Source organism: Python bivittatus, unplaced genomic scaffold, assembly GCF_059951505.1.
Source record: "Python bivittatus isolate LINGU-HERP-01145 unplaced genomic scaffold, Pbiv_v1 ctg000080_np1212, whole genome shotgun sequence".
NCBI classification, from domain to species: Eukaryota; Metazoa; Chordata; class Lepidosauria; order Squamata; family Pythonidae; genus Python; species Python bivittatus.
In genome coordinates this window covers 54,288,994-54,310,848 of record NW_028277035.1, presented here as the reverse complement: position 1 = coordinate 54,310,848, position 21,855 = coordinate 54,288,994, and the positions used below count along the sequence as shown (strand labels likewise).

At 42.9% G+C, this 21,855-nt stretch overlaps 1 protein-coding gene across 3 annotated transcripts in view; it reads left to right on the top strand.

The window, feature by feature from the left end:
* The window catches only part of VGLL4 (vestigial like family member 4), a 101,076-nt gene that overhangs the window by 49,687 nt on the left and 29,534 nt on the right, over positions 1–21,855 (top strand). For all 3 annotated transcript variants that reach the window (XM_088134113.1, XM_088134112.1, XM_088134114.1), the window contains one exon: positions 9,635–9,824. In XM_088134113.1, coding sequence (XP_087990239.1) covers positions 9,635–9,824 — 190 coding nt within the window. The remainder of the gene's footprint in view (positions 1–9,634; positions 9,825–21,855) is intronic.

Below are 21,855 nucleotides of genomic sequence, written 5' to 3'. Positions count from 1 at the left end.
ATTTTGTGTCGATGCTAAATATGGGAGATAAAATGAATACCTGTGGACCAGAAGCATACGTGACGTGGGATAATGCATAGATCCTCAGTTATACACATTTTCAGAATAACCGTCCAAGTATGAATGGAATCACTGCAAAGCTGTAGTGCCCATAGCCATCTCAGACAGCCTCTTCAGAAAAAAATATTGTGGTTGATAATATCAAAAGCCATTGAGAGTTCTGGGAATAAAAACAAGATTGCATTCTTCCTGTCTTTTTCTCAGCAAAGGTCATTCCACAAGATAACCATAGCTATTTTAGTGTCAAAATCAGGTGCTAAGTACCAGTTGAAGTAGGTTTGAAAATTTCATCCATAAATTCATAGATCTGCTGGCCATAGATCTTAAATCCACTTAAACACCTTGCCCTGGAAGGGATATTAATAGAAATATTTGATACTGAATTAGCAAGAAAGAATATTGTAGCATCTTTATAATTATATAGTGGTAAAGCCAAGTTTAATGTAAAACTGGAATCCAAGGTGGTTGGCCTTGCAGAAATATACTAAGTCACCATAGTGCCCTTGATGCTGCTAAAATACAGGTTCTAACTTGCTGTTAATTTTGCAATCCTACTCTTGCACAAATTTTCTTTGAAGTACAAAGGGCAATTATTAAGCTTTGATTACTCTCACTTAATGACAGACAGATCTTTGATCAGTTTAGCTTTTCTATATCTTCTGTTTCAAACACTTTCTTGGACAACAGAAAAAAACCCAAGGTTTCAGTGCTGCTATGGCTCTGGAAAAGCTGAGGTAATTTCAACTTCATTGCTAATATAATACATACTTCAATGAATACACAGACTTGTTAACCTGTGATATTTTACTTTCTAAAACAATAGGCTTAGAGTGTTTATATTGAGATCAGACTCAAAGACCAGAGAAATCTCATAATCTATATTTGTAACTGCACCAATCTAAGATATAATCTAAAATAATTTAACTATTTATTCAAATAAGGTAGACAAAATAAATTTCCATAGAACAGCCACCATTTAGGTTTTTAATACTTTAATTTATGGCCAGCAAGTAAAATTTAAAGATGTAGGCAGTCATCATGGACCTACTCAGAGGATGCCCCATGGGACAGTTGAAGAATGATTTAGATATGCATCTTAATCTAGGCCAGTAGTTACATGCATTTTACTAATTATTCACTGGTGGAGATTTGTATTCACTGTCTGCACCTTGTGAAAAACAGACGGTGTTTCAATATAGAACCTAACATTTATAAGTGCACCAGGACTTTCCACTGAGTCACAACATGCAGCGGTTTTGTTACAAAGCATGCTGCAGTGTATGGAAATATATTTTGACATAAATTTATTCTGAAAAAAAAATCCAAAATCCATAGCTATCATATTTTTATTAGGCCAAATGAATTTGTACTTTCAGCATAAATTTACTTTGAAAACCATTTCAAAATCCAAAAGGCAGTATCTTTATTAGTAAGTTTTACAGAATAGTTGGAAGCTTTCAAGTTTCCAAGCATTATAAGGGATATGGGTCATAGTTTTATTTTTATAAACAAATAAGGCTGAAGTCACTAAATTTCCACTTTTATAAGAAACACACTTCAAAATTGCTCTTATGGACCAGAAAGCCATCACTCCGTTTCTAGGCACAGGTAACACAGTAATTGTCACTGTTATGATATTTATATTGTTTTTAAAATTCCAACTAATTCTTATAGAAACTCATGACAGGAAACATGAAAATCTGAAACTTTTTGAAGTGTAGCCCTGAAAAAGGAGGGAGTAGCAGTTATTTGGGAAACAATTTTATATTTCTCATATATACATGCCCATAATGTTAGTCCCTTTCATGTTAAGCAAAGTTATACAAAGTGAAGAAAAGGAGTAAGAAATAGCCAAAGAAATGTAAGGTATGTGATAGGGGAAAAAAAGGAAATATAGCTAAATCTGTATTTAAATAAATATAGATTAAATCAACATGATTCACTGTACCTCTCCATACTTTTCTATTGTTGCAAATTATTCTTGCTTTGGATGTGTCCATACATATGGCAAAAACAAGAATAGTTGACAAAACATTGCCTTTTGTTCTTTAAATCTCTCACCTCTTTTTAAGGATTTCACTGATTGCATTCAACCACAACTTTTTCAGTCTTCCCCTTCCTCTTGACCTGTTTAACTTTTTGGGATCTAAAGAGAATAATTTAAAGTAAATGAAAGACATTAGTTTTCCTGTGGTTTAAAATGGGATGCCATAAAGCAAAATAAATGTAGTTTATTGTACATTCATCCACAGTATCATCTTTGCATCTGAAATTACTTGAAATAAAATGTAGAAAGGGACGCAGCTGAATGAATCAGCTTTGTTTCTTTTGCATGTGTGAAGGAGAATGCCATGGCCATCTCAGTGAACACTGAATTAAGTAAGAATAACCAAGTTTGCTAAGATTGTGCAAACACTTGGTTCTAAATATTTATCTAGAGCTGTGCATAGCATTTGAAAGGCTATCTAAGCACTTGTTATGTATGCACAGACACTTCGTTGGCAGTCCCAGTGGAACAGTTCTCTGCATATGTGCAGCCAGACAACTGGGGCAGCCTTGTGAACCTACCAAAGAAGATGCCTGCTCTGGTGTTGGGATGAGCAGTGCTTTGCTCATTCTAATTTGCTTTGAGAAGCACCCTTTCCAGTGCTTTGCACAGTCCTAATATTTTATGTCATGTGGCAAAAATGGAGATCTATAATAAGTACTGGAAATCTATACTTTAGATTATCAAGTTTTGAAGTTGGTAGCTAATCTCTTCACAGGAGTTTGAGTTGCATCAATCAGCAGGTTATAATGTTTAGCTTCAGCTGCTGATTTCAAAATATTAAACTATCATTAATATTAAATTATACTGATCTAAAACTAGCTTAGCCTGTTCCTAACCCTTTAACAATCACTACTTCACTTAAACATGGGAGTATATTCCTGTAAAATAGTAACTTGCAGATAGGGCTGGCAGCAAAATTTGACAACATAGTGTGTTTTTCTCCTTTTCCAATTTATTCTGCCTCCACAGTAAGCAGTCAGGTAATAAAAGCAGGATGGGTACGTTATTGGAGTATTATGAACAGTTTTGTCCACTACATCCCAAGGAACAATACTGTACTGAAAAGTCAGGGGGATGTCATGATAAAAGTATATAAAAGTATGCATAGTTTGAAGAGTAGGCAGGAAAGTATATCAATGGATGACATACAGTCAATTACTTAATTCTCTATTGAAATATTATAGCCCAGGGCTTTCAATAAAGGTGAATGATGGAAGATAAAAGGGTAGCACATTTCAGAGCAGATATTTAATAACAGAATTTGTTACCTCAGGATTAATGGTAGTCCCAAAATGGAATGGCTTCATAGAAGTATAAGGTTATAAGTGATTACTAACCAAATCTAGTTATTTAGGGCTATTATATATAGGTAGTCCTCCTTTAGCTACCACAATTGGGACCGGCAACTCAGTCGCTAAGTGGCACAGTCACTATGTGGAAAATCATGTGACTGTGCTTATGATTTTACTTCAGCTTTCCTTTTTCCCCATTCCCCCACCCTTTGGAATGCTCACCTCAGCACTGGGATAATTAGCAAGAAGGGAATTAATGTTTGTATTTGCATTCATTGGAGAAGAAGAAATTACAAGAGAGGAAGGAGGCACACAATGGGGAATACACATCAAAAGGAATGTGGTTGCGCCAGCTATTTGCCTAGCATGCTCGCAGCTCCCACTGTATTCCTTTCAATGTGTATTCCCCACTGTGTGCCTGCTTCCTCTCTTGTAATCCCTTCCTCTCCAATCTCTCCAATCTGTGAGGGAGAGGGAGAGAAAAACGGGTCAGGTACAGGACAAAGCGTACTAACTGACTGTAATGGCAAATGCATGATGAGAGAGAGACACTGTGAAGATCATAAATGTGTGCCTTGGTCACAAAATTAATTTTTCAGCACTGTCATAACTTCAAATGGTCCCTGCACAAGGCAGTCAATAAGCGAGGTGTACCTGTATTACAGTATCAGAGGTAAGATGCCTGTCAGTACATTTGCTGGTAGGTACAACTGCATATACTTTATGTTTGGTGGATGACCTTCCTGTAGGCATTTGAGATTAAGCAGAATTAGATAGTTTATTGATTGACTAGTCTTACCATCATCTAACTAAGCAGAATTAGTTTTGTGATGTTCTCACTGTCATATAGTCTCAAAAGGAGCTTCATTATGTTGTTTAAGCAGGGGTTATTAGAGTTTTGGAGAGAATTTTATTTGTTTTTCTCTGTTCTCCATTGAACATTAAAATGTGGGATTGGAGAAGTCTAATGCATGTAGCAATCTGAGAAACCCCTCCCTTATGACTTTCAGCTCTATCTCCAGAAGGATTTTTTAAACCTAATTAGATAATTTCTAGTATGAGAGCTAATAGGGAAGAGAGAAGTGCTTCAAATAAATTCATGGAAGTTATCTTTGTAGGTTGTGTTCTCCTTACCTGCATGGGCATTTTCTTGTCTGAAACATGACAGGGCAATTATATAACTGAATAAATAAAAGTGCCCACAATATTTTTAATTTTATCCTTTTATCTGGGATAAGGTAGGAGATAATACGTTGCAAAATTCCTGTCTTTCTTTGGCTAATAAAAATACTAGAACTGCACACAGAAATAAAAAAGGGATGCTTTGTAAAATGCTTTGGCGTGAGTGAAAGTACATTCCTGGAAGTATTAAATCAGCTACATTCTCTGGAAGACTCAATATAGCGGCCTCAGCGGTTCCTGGAAGTGTTCCGAACGTGTAGATATACAATTGGACGCTCTGGGAAAGCCTTTGACACAGCTTGTAAAGCTTTCTGGAAGACACAGCTGCTTTAATGCTTCAAGGAGATACACTGCCAATGTGTTTCATGAAATGCCTTTTTCAGAAGTTTTGTACAGCCCTAAAAGTGCTACTCTTTCATTGCTTCCAGATTGATGGGTCCTAGCACTTGACAGTTGAAAAACCTTATGCAAGTACAGTGTTTAACTTTTTGTTGTTAATGGAGTTTGATTTTCTGGTAATAAGAGATGAAAAAAAATTGAGAGGATTACAAATGGAAGACAGCAGCCTTCTGGATCACCAGTAAAATTTCATGAGTGAGGCACAGCAGTTTGCAGAATAAAAACCTCATCTGAAAGCACCTTTTAAACACAGAGATCAATTATGACAATATTCAAAGGCTTTTCAGCTGTCTTTTTGGAGTATGTTACTGTAAATTATGTGCAGGAGAAAGAAAAGTATTGATTGGGTTAAGGAAAAAAATACAAATGTAGATGCATTTTCATGTGTGAAGGGGAAAAAGACCCCCTCAAGCATTTACATAATAGCAGTTAAGTGTATTCATACAATCTTGAGCAAATATGTAGATCTGTATTGCCAGAAAGGTGGTTGGAGGAAATTTAACTCTGTTTCTTGGAAATGATTAAACCTAGACTGCAAAGATTTTGTTCTGTGCGTTTGTAGCTATACGGCTGTGTTGATGTAGTATTATGACAGGCAAACAATATGTCACATTGTTATCTCTGGTGTCTTGTTTGTATTTCATCATGTTGCCTAACATTCCAGATCTTAGGGGGGGAAATGTTGATGAATAGAGCTTATAAGCACAGGTATTTGAGAGATAGCCTGGGTCCCTGCCCAGCTGCTTGCTGAAGCAAAGAAAAGTATTCTGAGGATGAATACTCTTATGTGCTGTAGACCAGACATGGTAATAAATTTGGAAAACTGCGGTATGATTCTGTGGGTATTTAAAAGTATATATTATCTAGGGCAGTGTTTCTCAACCTTGGCAACTTTAAGATGTGTGGACTTTGACTCATAGAATTCCCCTTAAATTTAAGATCATCTTCTTCATTGCATCAAACAGCCTACTGCAGATCATTTGGGTTCTCAGCCAACAACATGTTAAAATCTGTTTACAAAAGTACACATACATTCATATCCCAAACCAGCCTACCTCCAACATCACCTCAGGCATCCCTTACACATTTATCTCTAAGTATCCATCCATATCTTATTTTCTGGTCAGTGTTGAACCAGCTTCCATTCATTCACATGCATGCTTAACTATTATCATATACTGCTGTTACCACATTCGGCAGCCAATTGCAACTCCAGCAGTTGTATGTACGTCATTTCTGCATTCAGCAGGAATTCTGTTTTAAAGATTCACTGGGAAGTTTGTGTAATGTGCAGATATAGATAAGACTATTAAAATTCCTACCCTCTCATCTGCAGTCTTTGCAGAGTTACCAAATATTCTACCAGGCAAACGTAGAATTGATTGTCTACTTAGCTGATTGTGTACTTAGATGAATAGAAATAAACCAAATTTCTCCAAGATATCCCTATATTATTTAAATAGAAAGTTGGAGTATTTTCTAGTGCTGGGCATCATTGCTTGATTTAGCATTATGGCATGGATGCCAAAAGAAAACAAACATACTTTTAAATGGCCAAAATCTCAGATTTTGTAAGATTTTAACAGTTTTTTAAAATTTTTGTTAGGACTTATATATGCCACTTGACAGTTGTTGCAGACAACATAACATCTGTGAGTGTAACATAGTCAACTCTTGATGTAAGTGGTAGAATCTGAGAAAGCATATTATACTGTTCACTTTTTGCCCTCCTTGTAATAATAGGTAGTTGCCTGACAAGCGTTTATTAACATTTGGTGTTGGGATGGCATAAAACAGGAAAATGGGAGAGAAGTATCAAAATTAATAATAACCTGTGTATGAACACAGCAGGATGTTCAGATGGGAACCTTGTTTGCCATGGAGCACACCGTTTTTCTTTTAACATGTAGGTAGAAAGTGGAAAGTTACTGTTTAGTTTTGGTGCCAGAATCTTGAACAGAAGTCATTACTTGTGGTATGTTTACAGGCCACAGGATATTTGCTAGTTTATATCTTGCTTGCTAAATTGGCAAATGTTTATTTTTACTGGTAAACATAGTGGAGATTAGTCCTGAGTGGTTTCTTTCACAACAAAATTGTGTTTGTTGAACTTATTAAACAGGGCTCTTTTTATATGTCAGCTATGCATTGAATATGATATAAAACTGGAATTGCAAGGATAGTCTCTTGCTCAGGTGTGATGTGCTGCTGATCCAGTTCATGGTAATTATATTTTGGACATAACGAGAAGAAGAAAAACTTCAATATTTCATGTTTGAAGCAAGACTGCAGTGTATGGCACTGTCCTTTGTGCCAAGGCAAAAATATGGTTTGTTTGGTTTGAGCTTACAGTAGTAGGTTTTATGAATTGAACTGGTTGTGACATATTCAGTAAACCATGAGTGAGCCTGATGTGTCTTAAAACCCTTTATATAAGTGTGGTACAAAACATTGCTAACTTGGGAATAACTGCATTGTGTGAGAAAACCAGCGCAAGATCCACTTATCTTATTAGTAAAAAAAAAAATTGATAGCAGTAATTGTGGTTGTCTGGAAAACATAATAAAATCTGAAGTCTAATTATTTTTCTATCCTATGCATCCCAGTGAATTAACACTGTCAGTATTTAGGATGCTTTTTTTATCGGTTGCATGTTTTTAATTTGAAAAGGAAAAGAGCCATTTTTTATGGCAGATTGGGGAAAAAGTGGTCTTCTCTTCCTTTGAAGAATCTCGCTTTTCTCCAGTGAGAAATCCAATTTGTTTTCAAGAGACAGAAGCTACATGTAGTTAACATGCTGTTATCTATATTTTTAACAAAGTATATATAGAAACCTGAACAAGAGATGGGTAGTTGTGTGTTTGTGGTAACAGCATTATCCTATCTCTTGCAGAAAACAGCACCATGTGTTCAATTAAAAGGAAAACTATAGGTTGAGAACATTCATGGTTCAAAATCCCATTTGGCTAAGAATGTAAAAAATGTCCTTAAGCAAGTCCATTATCTCTTGGCATAGTGGGGATGTTGTGAAGCTGTCGTTTAGTCACCGAATCAGGGGTGAGTTATCTAAAACTTGTGTCTCCCAAAGGCTTCTAGAAGCCCTCTTACCACATTGCCAAAATGTGCTGCTGAAAATCAGTAAAGTGATTTTCTGCTGTTTTATGCTAAAAATAGAATAAGGTAGTTACTTAAGCTTTAGTATGGGCTTAAGCCACTTAATAGTAGGAGAAACGAAAGGAAAATATCCCACCCAAAGGAATATGAATACAAAATACAAACCTTGTCTATTTCTTTAATCCAGTACTCATTGCTCCACCCACTGCAACCATCAGCACCGAAGTACAATTTCCTTTCCCACAAAAAGTGGACCTTTCTTGCAATCCACAATTATGTCATGCTTCTTGAAAAAATAATGTACAGATGCAGAGTGAGAATAATGCTGCGTTGAGTAGTGAAGGATCCAATAATACATCATCCATAGTACCCAAGGCAGTTAATGACAAAAATAGTTAAAAACACAATCAAAACTAAAATTAACACACTTTATTATTATAAATAAAGAAGTATAATAAGGTATAATTATAGCTTTTTTATTTTTTAATGTTTGGTTTTATAACTTTTAACTGTATTTATGTTTTTTAGTATGTTGTAAGCCGCCCAGAGTCCCCCATTGTGGGGAGATGGGCGGGGACAAATTAAATAAATAAAATAAAAAATAAATAAAAATAATAAAATAATCAATAGAGCAGTCCTGTGTTGGGCAGGAGGTTGGACTAGATGATCTCCAAGGTCCTTAACAATCCTTACATTATATGATTCCATGAATACCAACACAGCAATTAGAAAGTAAATTAAACATAGTTGATCATTAATTTATGGTATCAGGATAATGAAACACTTTGTTTATGCTCTTTGTAAAAATCAGATGTCTGCCAAAAATATTTGAAAGCTATTACAGGTAGTCCTCGCTTAACAACTGCCCTGTTTAGTGACTGTTCAAAGTTATGATGTACTGAAAAAGTAACTTTATGACTGGTCCTTTCACTTATAACCATTGCAGTATCCCCAAAGTCACGTGATCAACATTCAGGCGCTTTGCAACCGGCGGGTATTTACGGCCATTCCAGTGACTCATGGTCTCAGGATTGCCATTTGCGCACTTCACAGCCGGCTTCCGATAAGCCAAATCAATGGAGAAGCCGGCAGTGAAATCGCAGGTTCCAGTCACATAATGTCTCACTTAACAACCGTGGGGTGATTCACAACAACTGCAGCAGAAGTGAGGTTATAAGTCCGTCATGGTTATGTGATGTTTTGCTTAATGACCATGTTGCTTAGTGACAGAGTTGCTGGTCCCAATTGTGGTCGTTAAATGAGAACTATTTTAAGTGAATAAACTGTATTTATAACTATACTCTCTGCTGTTTTTCCACAACAGTTATATTTTAGAAACTGAATTTTAATGAATTATAGATTTGTAATCATCTTGTTTTATTTTAAAAAATGAATAATTAGCATCTAACCATCGTTTTAAAAGACTGACAAATATGAAGCATTTCTTTAAAACTTTAAGGAAGGTGATGACTTTATAGGGTGCCCTTTTCATGTTCCTATTTTTGTTCCATCCACTTTGCCTTTGCTTTTTCCGTAGGTGAAGCTGCACTAAGAGGAGAACCCAGGATGCAGTCTCTCCCCGTATCTGCTGCTGTAACCAACCATAGGACAGGGCCACCACCAATCAGTCCTTGCAAGAGGAGGTTCAGTGTGGACCAAGGAGATGATGATCTAGACTGTGAAAAGGAACATGTATCTAAAATGAGTCGATTATTCAGTCCTCATCTGTAAGTTTTTAATTTATCCTTTTCCTTACTTTTGCCTGTAATTAAACCAGTCAGTGCTGTTATTATTTAGAAAGCAATGTACTCAGGTTTTGTTCAGATATTACTTATTTTTTGAAAAGTGACAATCCAGCATGCATCACTGTATTTAGTTGTAAAGATAAGGGGTATAGTTGCCTCCCAAAATTGTATTTTTGTGTCTAGTTATTTCCCTCACACTCTGTATCAGGTTGCACATTATGCTGTGCTCTGATAGGTAGGATAACATTCAGTTTTACTATGATAAAGTGTCGCCACAAATCAGGACCTAAAAATGTTGACATGAGGATTTTAGTTAACTGTAACAGCTCTGTAACGTTAATTTATAATTCTTTCATTGCATTTCACTTTAAGTATTACACTGAAGAGGGCTGTCTTTTGCTGATGCAGCGTTATAATCACTTTTAGTTGAAAACCAAAAACTTCAAAATATCTTGCAGGAGACTTCCCAGTTCTATCATTCAGCAAAGCACAAACTCTGTTCACCCTTTTTATCCACAGCATTAGTTCTACTTATGCCTGCTGCTAGAAAATGCTTAGGTATGTTTTAAAATACCACTACTCTGAGAGGAAAAGTGTGTGTGTGTGCATAAGCACATGCGTGCAGACACAGGCTAGGGAACTTAAGAACAGCTGCTCAGCAAGCCGTACGTCAACAGCTGGTCTCATAAAGACAGGTTGCTGTATGCTTCCATTCTTCACATGCCAGCAGAGTTTTGCTCTCTTTGCTGGAAAAGAAGAACATTATTTCCACCTTTTTTTTTTTCTTCTCTTCCCAGGCGTAGAACTGTGATTGGCCTGAAGAAGAAGCTGAGAGAATTCCTTTCATTCCTTACTAGAGGAAGTGATTGGAGTATTTCAGCCAAGCCAACTTGATCACTCTGCTTTTCTGGCTGTCCCAGCCCAACCAGCACTCCACATTCCTTACATTCCACCCAGCTTGGGGTTGTTGTGTTCCCTTGTAAGATGTAGACCGAGTATTTCTCCTCAGATAAATCACAGGAGTGTTAGTCAGAGGCCTGCAGACTGCAGGCTCGGAATGTGTGACTGATAAAAGCTTCAGCATTTGAAAGAATGCAAACTCACAAAGAGTGAAAAGTGTCCCCTTTCCCCTGTTTTGTATACTTCCAGCTAACGGCTTAAAATTGTTACTTAGAGTAAGATTTGTGATCCTTGGGAGAAAAGAAAAAAATAACGTTTCTTTCAATTTTGCATAGGAAAATTTAGATACATTTGCATTGTGATAGAATTCGAGGACTTTGAAATTAATAAAACTATAAAAATAAAATAAAAATAGTTATGCTGAATATGTCCTTTAATGCAGATACATGGAATTTTAAAAGCTAAAGTCACATGATATTTTGAGATTTATTTGTCTTGAAGCCATGAAGTAGAATTCCGCTCAAGATGACGCGTAGTTCATTGTCATGAATATTTCATAAATTTTCATATTTACAAAAATTCAGACTTACAGCAGTTGTAGAAGTGATTGTAGTATTATTATTTTGATCTTTTTCTCTTTCTATGGCTTTTCGCAGAGTTCTTTTAAACATAGGAAGGGAGGTAAAAAATTAAGAGATCAGGTCAAATGTGAGAAACACTTGTATAAAAAATTATATTCAACAGTATTATGCTTGGCAACACCCAGATACACTTTGGCTGTTATAAATCTTTTTGTATTGCATTTGTAGGAAATGGGAAAAACCTATTGCTGGCACGATTTAAGAGAATTACAAAGGAGTTGGAGAGTATTATTGTTGTTTGGCCCTATTATAAGAAACCTTCCTTAGGACAAGTTCTTTATTTTCTAATCTCTTTAACTGCATATTTTATATTTAAATTATAAAAAACGCTTCAGAGTTTAGGTTGCCAAAGTCATTGGAGTAGGAAGAGAAAGTTGTTTGCTTCTTTGCATGTATTACTTTATTTAATGCAGAAAGTGGGAATACTCATTGTCTGCTGATGTTTTCTTGAAGGGGAAAAAAAAGAACTGCTCAGGGTAAAAGTTAAGCTAGAAAATAACTACAGTGATACATTTTTACTGTATCACTGATACAGTGAATGAAATTTTCTTCCCTTTCTAATAATACTAGAACCTGGGGCCATCCAGTTAAGTGGAAAGTTGGGAGATTAAGGATATATAAAACGGCCCCTGTCTTTATCCAATATTTCAGCTATCTTAAGTTGTAGGGATGGCCACAATTTGCATGACCTTAAAAAGGAATTGAATGTTTTTGAATAATCTAAGATTGCCAGTGGCATATAAGGGGTATATATTCATTATTAGCGGCAGTGCTGCTTCCGGTTCCAGTTGTTGAGAATATAAGCAGAAGATAGTTAGCAGGCTCAACGTGTGTTCATTGATTTTCTTGAGGCAGTCATCCAGTGTAAGAGCAGAATATTGAACTATGAAGAATCTTGTTATGTTTCTTAAGTTATTAGATGCAACGTTTAATGTTTATTCAGCTACCAGATCATCTACATAGTCTGTCTAAAAAAAATCTCCATTATTGAGAACCATATAGTTTAGCATAGGGCTTCGCCTTTCATTATTAAAACATCAGATAACATAAAGTAGCTTTGTGATTATTGAATAAGGCAAATTGAATAAAGACATATCTGTTTGACATAACCTATGAAAAATGCTTCACACACTTTAAAAAAGTCTGTATTGAGTGTGAGATTTGCCCCGTTCGACAGAGAAACTCTCGTGACACGTGTGGTTCACAAAGAAGGTTTACTCATGCATAACGTAGTAGTCACAAGCAAAGCCAGGACTGGCTTGGTACAATTGCATCACTTGTTATATTCCCCCCTTCCCGCGCTTTTTCCCGCCTCGTGATCGCGTTGCGGCTGTGGGCTATTAGGCCCCCCAATGTCCCCCCTGATCGTTCATGATGGCAGGGTCGGTCAGAGTCCATTGTCCTTGATTGCCAGTCCCCCTCCGGCTGGGTTGGCCCCTCCCTGCTACGTGCAGACCCGCGGGTTCTGTGCTGCGTTGCGATCTTGTTTCGCTGCCCTGCGGCCCCGTTCCTTGCTTGCTCGCGCCGTTATCAGTTCATAATTAAAAGCTTCCGCTGCGGTTTTCCTGTTTAGCTGGCCGCAGGTGGCTCGTTAATTAGCGGCGCTTTCGGTTCCTCTTTTCCCCGCTAGCTACCGCCGGTGGATTCCGCGTGGTCTGGTTGCGAGCTTCCCTGCAACCCCGTGCTCCCCTGAAGCCTCGTGCTGACCGAACCTGACATGCCGCCCCCCTGACGACAACTCCCCCCCCTCGGTCCTATTTCGGCTTCCCGGGGTATTTACTGTAAAAGTCCCGCACTAGGTCCGGCGCCCTTATGTGGGTTTTACTCACCCATTCGCTGTGGGACTTGGGAAATGTTTCCATTGCACTAGGAGCTGGGTCTGCCCCTTGTGCCTCCGGGCGTCCAGTATCCGGTTGATTTCGAAATGCTGCTCCCCCCCGACCATGATGGGTGGTGGTACTCCCTCCGCCTTGTGCCAGGCGTTCCCCGGCTGGTGCAACTTTAGCAGGCTGCAATGGAACACCGGGTGGATCTTCCCGAGGCTTTTCGGGAGCGTCAGCCTGACGGTCACCGGATTGATGACCTCCGAAATGGGGAACGGCCCCACAAACCTCGGGCTGAGTTTTTCGATGCCTGGTGCGTCTTTAGGTTTTTGGTTGACAGATACACCTGGTCCCCCACTTTCCACTTTTCCTCGGGGAGCCTCTTGCGGTCCGCGTGCTTCTTGTAGTCGGCTTTGGCTCTTTGCAATGCCGCGTGCGCCGCTCGCCGGGTCTCGTCGATTTGGGCGAACCAGGCGTCCAGGGAGTTGATCTGGGATTCCGGCTGAGGCAGCTCCGGCATGGGGATGAAATCTCTCCCGGTGGCTACTTTGAACGGAGAGAACCCGGTGCTCTTGTGGACGGCGTTGTTGTATGCCACCTCCGCGAATGGTAGTAGCTCCGCCCAATCGTCCTGTTGGTGCCCCACGTAGCAGCGCAGGTACTGTTCGAGCCCCCGTTCAGGCGTTCCGTGGCTCCGTCCGTCTGCGGGTGCGCCGCGGAGGATAGGGCTTGTTTCGTCCCCACCCGCTTCAGGAACTCCCGCCAGAACCGCGCGATGAAGTTGCCGCCCCGATCGTTGACGATACGTCGAGGTGCGCCGTGGAGTCGGTAGACATGTTGCACGAACAGTTTCGCCAGCCCCTCGGCCGTGGGGACTCGCCGGCACGCTACAAAGTGCGCTTGTTTGGAGAATAAGTCCGTGACCACCCAAATGGCGGTCTTCCCCTTACTCTCCGGGAGCTCCACTATGAAGTCCATGGCGACCTCTTGCCAAGGGCCGTCGGGTTCCGCTACCGGCTGGAGTAGGCCTCTAGGTTTGCCTTTGGCTCCTTTCGCTGTTGCGCACACCGGGCAACCCCCGAGTACGCCTCCACGTCCTTCCGGAGCGTGGGCCACCAAAACTGCCGCCGGATTAAGTGGAGTGTCTTTACGAAGCCGTAATGCCCCGCGCTCCGGCTGTCGTGGGCTCTCTCCATGACCTCCCGTCGGCAACCCTCGGGCACGTACAGCTTTCCTTCGTGCCACCACAACCCCTCTTGGCCGGTTAGCGCCTCTCGGTTCTGCTTGAGCCAACCGTCCCGCTCCGCTGCCTCCGCGAACCCTTGCCTTACTTCAGACGCCGCGTCCCGTCGCTCCCCCTTGGTCTGGCTTCGGGTCACCGCCTTTGCAGCCAGCCTGCTGGCGGGGATGACGGAGTCCACGATCTCCTCCCGTAGGCTGGCGTGTTGGGGCATGCGAGACAGTCCATCCGCTAAGAAGTTGCGCTTCCCGGGGATGTGGTTCAGTGTGAACCTGAACCTCCCGAAGTATTGGGACCACCGTGCCTGTTTGGGGGATAGCTTACGCGGGGTCTTCAGGGCCTCAAGGTTCTTATGGTCCGTCCACACCTCGAACGGTTCAGTTGCCCCCTCCAGTAGATGCCTCCACGTGGCCAGCGCCCACTTGACCGCGTACGCCTCTTTCTCCCACACCATCCACCTCCTCTCCGTCTCGGTGAATTTGCGGGAGGCGTAGGCGCACGGGTGGATGGCCCCCTCCGGGCTGGGTTGGAGCAGGACTGCTCCCGTTGCCACGTCTGATGCATCCACTTGGATTATAAACCGCCGGTCTGGGTCGGGATGGCGCAGGATCGGCTCCGCGGTGAACCGCTGTTTTAGTTCCTCAAACGCCCCCTGGCATTCTGCAGTCCACGCGAGTGCCATGCTGGGCTTGGGGGTTTCCCAGTGCCCTTGGTTTTTAGCAGGTCGGTTAGGGGAAGGGCGATTTGGGCGAAGTTCGGGATGAACTGACGATAGAAGTTCGCAAACCCTAGGAAGCTTTGGAGTTGCCTCCGGGTTCGCGGCGCTTCCCAGCCCAGGACATCCCTTACTTTCGCCGGGTCCATCTCAATTCCCCGGCTGGATATTCGGTAGCCGAGGTAGTCTAGTTGCTCTCGATGGAACTCGCATTTCGAGAGCTTTGCGTACAGCTGTGCCTTCAGCAGTCTCTGGAGCACCGTGCGCACCAGGCTCACGTGCTCCGCCAGGGTCTCGGTGTAGATGAGGATGTCGTCCAGGTAGACCAGGACGCCCCGGTAGAGTAGGTCGTGCAGCACCTCATTAATTAGCTACATAAATACCCCCGGGGCCCCTTTTAATCCGAACGGCATCACGGAAAACTGGTAGCTTCCGAGCGGGGTGTTGAACGCCGTCTTCCACTCATCTTTTGCGCGGATCCTAACTCTGAAGTAGGCTTCGCGGAAGTCAAGTTTTGTGAACACCCTCCCCTTCGACAGATGCGACATCAAGTCCTTCATCAGGGGGAGGGGGTATTTGTACTCCGTGCTGATTGCGTTCAGCCCCCGGTAGTCTACGCACATACGGAGCGAGCCGTCCTTCTTCTCCCGGAATAACACCGGGGCCGCTAATGGTGACTTCGCGGGTTGGATGAATCCCCGTGCTAGGTTCTTGTCTATGAACTCGCGCAGGGCTCCCATCTCCCTCCTCGACAGGGAGTACATTTTTGGCTTAGGCAGGGTCGCTCCTGGCTCTAGCTCGATGGCGCAATCACTGGGCCGGTGTGGTGGGAGCTGGTCAGACTCCTTCTCCCCGAACGCTGCCGCCAGGTCTCGATACTGCCTCGGGATTCCGCCGCCCGTCGGGGGTTCCCCGGGTCCGGCCCCTCGCTTTGCGGTCGCCTCGCCAGTCGCCGCTGCCTCCCCTCGCTTCGGGATCGTGGCGGGTCTCCGGGGTCCCGGCGCTGCTGCTGCTGCTGTTGCTGTTGCCGCCCGGGTCTCGGGCCCCATCTGCTCTCGCCCCGTCTCCCGGTGTCCCGGACCCTCCGCTTGTCCGCCGGTGGTTGCGGCTGCCTCCGTCTCCACGGCTCGGTCCCCTCTGCTCTCGCCCCTCGCCGGTCTGTCGACCCCGAACCGCACTGCCTCCGCCGTCCAGTCGACTCGTGGGTTCCGCCGCCGCAGCCACGCCAAGCCGAGTACCACCGCGTAGTCGGCCACCGGGACCACCACGAACCTCAGTTCTTCCCGGTGACTCCCGATCGTCATCTGGACCGGCTCGGTGTAATACTGAGCTGGCCCCCCCCCTGCCAGCGTGCCATCTAACTGGCTGAATGAAATGGGCTCCCGGAGGCGCCTCAGCTGTAGCCCGAGCCCCGAGACCACCGCTGGGTGCATCAAGCAGTGGGTGCAGCCCGAGTCCAGTAGCGCCCGTAGCTGCGCCTCCCCTCCGGATCTCACCCCCGGACGTGTATCCTCACCCGGAACGGTGGGCAGTCCTCGTCTCCTATTGGGTCCGCGCGCCTCGACTCCCTGCTCGCACTGGGACGCCGTTCAGTGCGAGCGCGCCTCGTTTCCCGCCGGCGCCGAGTCCTCTCCGGAGGATGCTGTCTCCGGGGTCGACCACCCCCGCGTCCTTTCTCGGTCACCGCCGCCACTGCCCCCTTCCGCGGTCGGTCACCGGTCCTTTTCCCGTTCGCACGCGGGGTTTTGACTTCGGGCCGTGGTGGGGCGCCTTCCCGCTCCGTCGGGCACTGCGCCGCTCGGTGGCCTCTGCCTCCGCATCGGAAGCACAGATTCGGGGCTCTGGTCGCCTCTCGCCTCCCGGTGGACTGCCGTCGACCGCTCCGTCTCTCCTCGGGGTCCTCTCCCTCGGCCGGTCCCTCGTCTGGTCCCGTCGTCTTGTGCTCTGTTGGATCTGCCGCCACGCCGATTCCGCCGTTCCGGCCAGCCAGATCCAATCCTTCACTGTGGACGGGTCGTCCCGCCCCAGTGCCCGTTCCAGGATCTCTGGGTTGAGTCCCCTCTTAAAATACTTCACCTTCAGGGACTCCGGCCAGTCCGCGAGCTTCTCGGCCAACCTCCGGAACTCCAGGGCATATTCCGATACCGATTTGCCCCGCTGTCTGAATTGTAGGATGTCGTCCTCCGCCCGCTTGGCGCTCAATGTGTCCTCGAATCTGTCCCGGAGCGCCTGCATGAAGTCCGGGAAACTCCGTAGTTCCGCCGCGTTGGCATCGTACAGCCCGATCACCCAGCTGGCGGCTTGGCCATCTAGCAGCTCGGCCACGTAGGATACCCTGTCCTCGTCTCTAGCGAATAGGTGACCACCCCTCTGCATGAACCCCCTGACGTGCGTCAGAAAGTGCGGCAGCTGTTCGGGGTCCCCTGAGAACTTCCCAGTGATACCTCGAAGTCTCAGGGCGTCTGCCGCCCGTTGGTCCTCCGACCGGGGCGCCGTGGGTGGTGCCGGCGGGGGTGTCAGACCGCCCCCCCTGTCGCTCGCCTCCTCGTTCACCGCCGGTGGCCCCACTCTCTGTAGTAGGGTCTGGAGCATCGCCTCCACGGCGTCTAGGCGTCGCTCGACTCCTCTAGTCGGGCGAATTTCTCGCTCCACTCACGGTTCCGGAACCCCGAACCCCGGGTCATCGTAACGCCTGAATCGTCTGGTCCTTGGTTCACGCCCATCGACCACCGCTCGGATGGAGTGCGCCCGGCCCTGGCCGCTGCCCCGTCGCTCCCAGGCGGCTCCGACCGCCCTTCCGCGAGCCTGGATCCCTCGCGCTCCAGCTGACCCACGGATTCCTCGTCGCTGGTCATGCCTGTATTGAGAAAGAAAACGCTCCTCGGTGGTACCGGGTAGCGCTGACGGTGAGTCCTGGCTTTATGTGAGATTTGCCCCATTCGACAGAGAAACTCTCGTGACACGTGTGGTTCACAAAGAAGGTTTACTCATGCGTAACGTAGTAGTCACAAGCAAAGCCAGGACTGGCTTGGTACAATTGCATCACTTGTTATATTCCCCCCTTCCCGCGCTTTTTCCCGCCTCGTGATCGCGTTGCGGCTGTGGGCTATTAGGCCCCCCAATGTCCCCCCTGATCGTTCATGATGGCAGGGTCGGTCAGAGTCCATTGTCCTTGATTGCCAGTCCCCCTCCGGCTGGGTTGGCCCCTCCCTGCTACGTGCAGACCCGCGGGTTCTGTGCTGCGTTGCGATCTTGTTTCGCTGCCCTGCGGCCCCGTTCCTTGCTTGCTCGCGCCGTTATCAGTTCATAATTAAAAGCTTCCGCTGCGGTTTTCCTGTTTAGCTGGCCGCAGGTGGCTCGTTAATTAGCGGCGCTTTCGGTTCCTCTTTTCCCCGCTAGCTACCGCCGGTGGATTCCGCGTGGTCTGGTTGCGAGCTTCCCTGCAACCCCGTGCTCCCCTGAAGCCTCGTGCTGACCGAACCTGACATTGAGCACATTTAGGATGAGACTATCATATGGTTTTCTGGCAACCCCCAAATGTGTAGTACTTTATCCTTTGCTGTTAGCTAAATTAATTTATGATATTAGTTGTCAATGCAAGTTTATCACCCTGAAGTAAGAGGAGTAACTGAAAGTTTCTTCATGACCCCTGAAGGAAAACATAAATTACCTAAGGTGCTGGCCTTATTTTGGTTCCATGATTTTTTCTGCAACAGAAAGAGAATAAGCAGGGATTTACAAAATAGTGACAGCACCATTGCTCTAGACTTTAAGACTTCACCAGTGTGATGCTTCACAGACGTATTTGGATGTCAGTGCCCAAAATCCTTAGCCACCATGGACACTTCTGAAGGGCACCGGTTCAGGGAACATTACTGTAGACTTTTCAATTCATTTTCATTTGTTTTACAGCTTGCTATCCTCCCACAAAAGGCAAGCTGGAAAACTTTAATGACCTTTCTAAAGTATCAGAGCTTTCAGACTGAAGAGGAATTATTTATTATGCTAACTCCATATGTTAAAATAGCCACGAAACTTAATAATACATACTGATTTTATGCTTAATTTAACTTGCCCTCCAGTATCCATAATAAAATTTTGAGATGCTATTAAAATTTCCAAAGTTTTGAAATATACTTCCTTTGGGCTGATAGTTATGCCCTGGGCAAATGTTTATCTTTTAGTGAAGAGTGAAGAAGACTATCCTCTTTAATTGCAGGATGTCTTTACAGTTTTATATATCTGGTCCAGTTTATTTTAGGTTGAAAGTATCTGAATGTTGCTGTATAAGTGGAACGCTAATTATGTGTTCTCCCTTAAAGTTTAAACAGAGGTCTCGGGCCTGATTTATATTGTATGCATTTTTCGTTTGTTAGGTTGGAGGTATTTTCTCATTTTCACAGTTCAGCTGAAAACAAGGGTCCCTTTATCCTTAGAGGGAGCTCTTAATAGCTGACCTCAGCCTTTTCACAGGAGGCATAATTTCTGCCTTAAGAGTCTTCTATGCTGAGCTTTATAATTTTTTTAGGTCATTTTCTATGTCAAGAAACAGACCTCCCCCCCAAAAAGAACAAGTCTAATAGTATCAACATTACTTCATTTTTATAGAGCTTTTAAGTAGGAGCTTTTAAATGCCATAGCAGTGAGAGGTTTAGCCATATTTTATTTTATTTTATTTTATTTTATTTTATTTTATTTTATTTTATTGGATTATATTGGATTATATTGGATTATATTGGATTATATTGGATTATATTGTGTTGTATGTATTGTATGTATTCATATGAATTTATATACCTCCCAGCTTCCAAGACCCTAGGTGGTTTGCAGTAGAAAACTGTATTTACTAATTATGAGTAGTGAAATTTATTAATCAGAATGATTGTGTTAAAGCAGAACATAGATAGTTTTGAAATTTTACCCCGGTTTCTGAATCCTTTTTGTGGGTACCAAGATTTTAGTGTATTTGAAATTTTTGTAGCAATTTCTTGGTGATTCTTTGTGGAGAAGATTTAGCAATGATTTGACTGGATAACTCTCAGATTTTCTGGCACACATGGATCATGACATAGTTTCTCTAAAGTTATACTGTAGTGCAAAGGATACTTGGAAATTTGGAATGGCTGTGCTTTGAACAAGGCTCTTGGGATGCTGTTAGGCTGGTGGACATAAAACAGTTGTTTAGTAAGGTGACAAAAACAGGTATTGTTTTGTGTGTTTTGTGTTTAAATGTTTTAGTCCTGTTTACTCCAATAGAATTGACTTACAAGTCTGGTATTTTGAAATGGCTTTTGTCTGGGCTGCAAAAATCCAAATTACCACTAACTGGAAGCAAAGAGGTACAGATTTTTGCAGCCCAGGCTGGTACTCTCTTTCATGGCAAGGCTGAATGCTCTTTTTCATGAAGGCTATTAAAAACTGGAATGAAAACCTTCAGAATTTGCATTTATGAAGACAAAAGGGATCATAGGCTATATTTTCACAGGGCTTGATTTGAGTATGATGCATCAGACACAATGTAGAAGCTCAATTTGGAAATTGCACCATTTTTTAAAGTTTACCCTTGTCAGGAAATCAGCAAAACCCATGGAAATATTAAGCATATTTTTTAAATACTTTCTTCGTTTGAGAATAAAAGGTTCATAGACCTTAACAAGATCAATACATACATGGCTTAATAAATATATTTCTTCTGATCTTAGTTTGAAAGCTGGAGATTTGGTGAAATGCATTTTCTTAGTAAGAAGAACCTGAAGAGATACCTGTTGATTAATTGATGTTGAATTTATTCCCAATTGCTGCTTTTAAGTAAGTTGTTCTTAACTAATGACTCAATTAGGCATTTTATGTTTTATTTTGAATGTGTGTCCATGAGAATTTTCAAGTCTATTGTTGCTGTTTTTTAAAGAAATCTTATAATCCTCTTGGCTTCAGAAATGTTGAAAAATTGGCATGTACTGCCTTTTCCATTGTTCTTATAGAGATTATGGAGGGAAGAGTGTTTATATCTCATGAATGAATTGTGTATACAAATTTCTTTGCTGCCAGTAAGTGGGTTGAATAGCATATACGTTCTACCTTGTTTATCTCCCAGTCCTATTCATAGCTAACTGCAAGTGAAGAAACTTGATTCCTATAGACATTTTGGACTACAGCTCCCTCAATTCCTGTTTGTTGGCCAATTTGACCGGCATTCATGGGGGTAGAAATCCAAACATCTGGAAGGCATCAGATTGCCAACCATGTCAGGCAGTGGTAAAATAAAGGGCCCTTGGGAAGATGGCACTTGGACTGTGGTACCTAAATAATTTACTCTCTTCTCAGCTCTTACTTGTGAATGCAGTAGAACACATCTGCTGATTTGCTTTTTAATAAGGCAGTGAAATTAAAAACAAACTGTGCAGTTCTAATATTTAGACTAACAGCATCTAAGGTTCTTATGCTTACACCATTCATTCCTCTGTTACACAATAAACACATGTATACAAGAAAAAATTAAAATACTGTGCAAAGTATTTAAATCAGTAAATACATAACTGTGTTGTTCATGTTCTCTGTAATAATCCCTAAATATGTTAGCAAGAGCTTAGGGTTCTTTTTTATTATTGTTTTATTTTTATTAGAAATTTTCAATGTAATAAAATATACAAAACAAACAAGAACAAAGTACTGTAAGAAATAGAGAAAAAAGAAA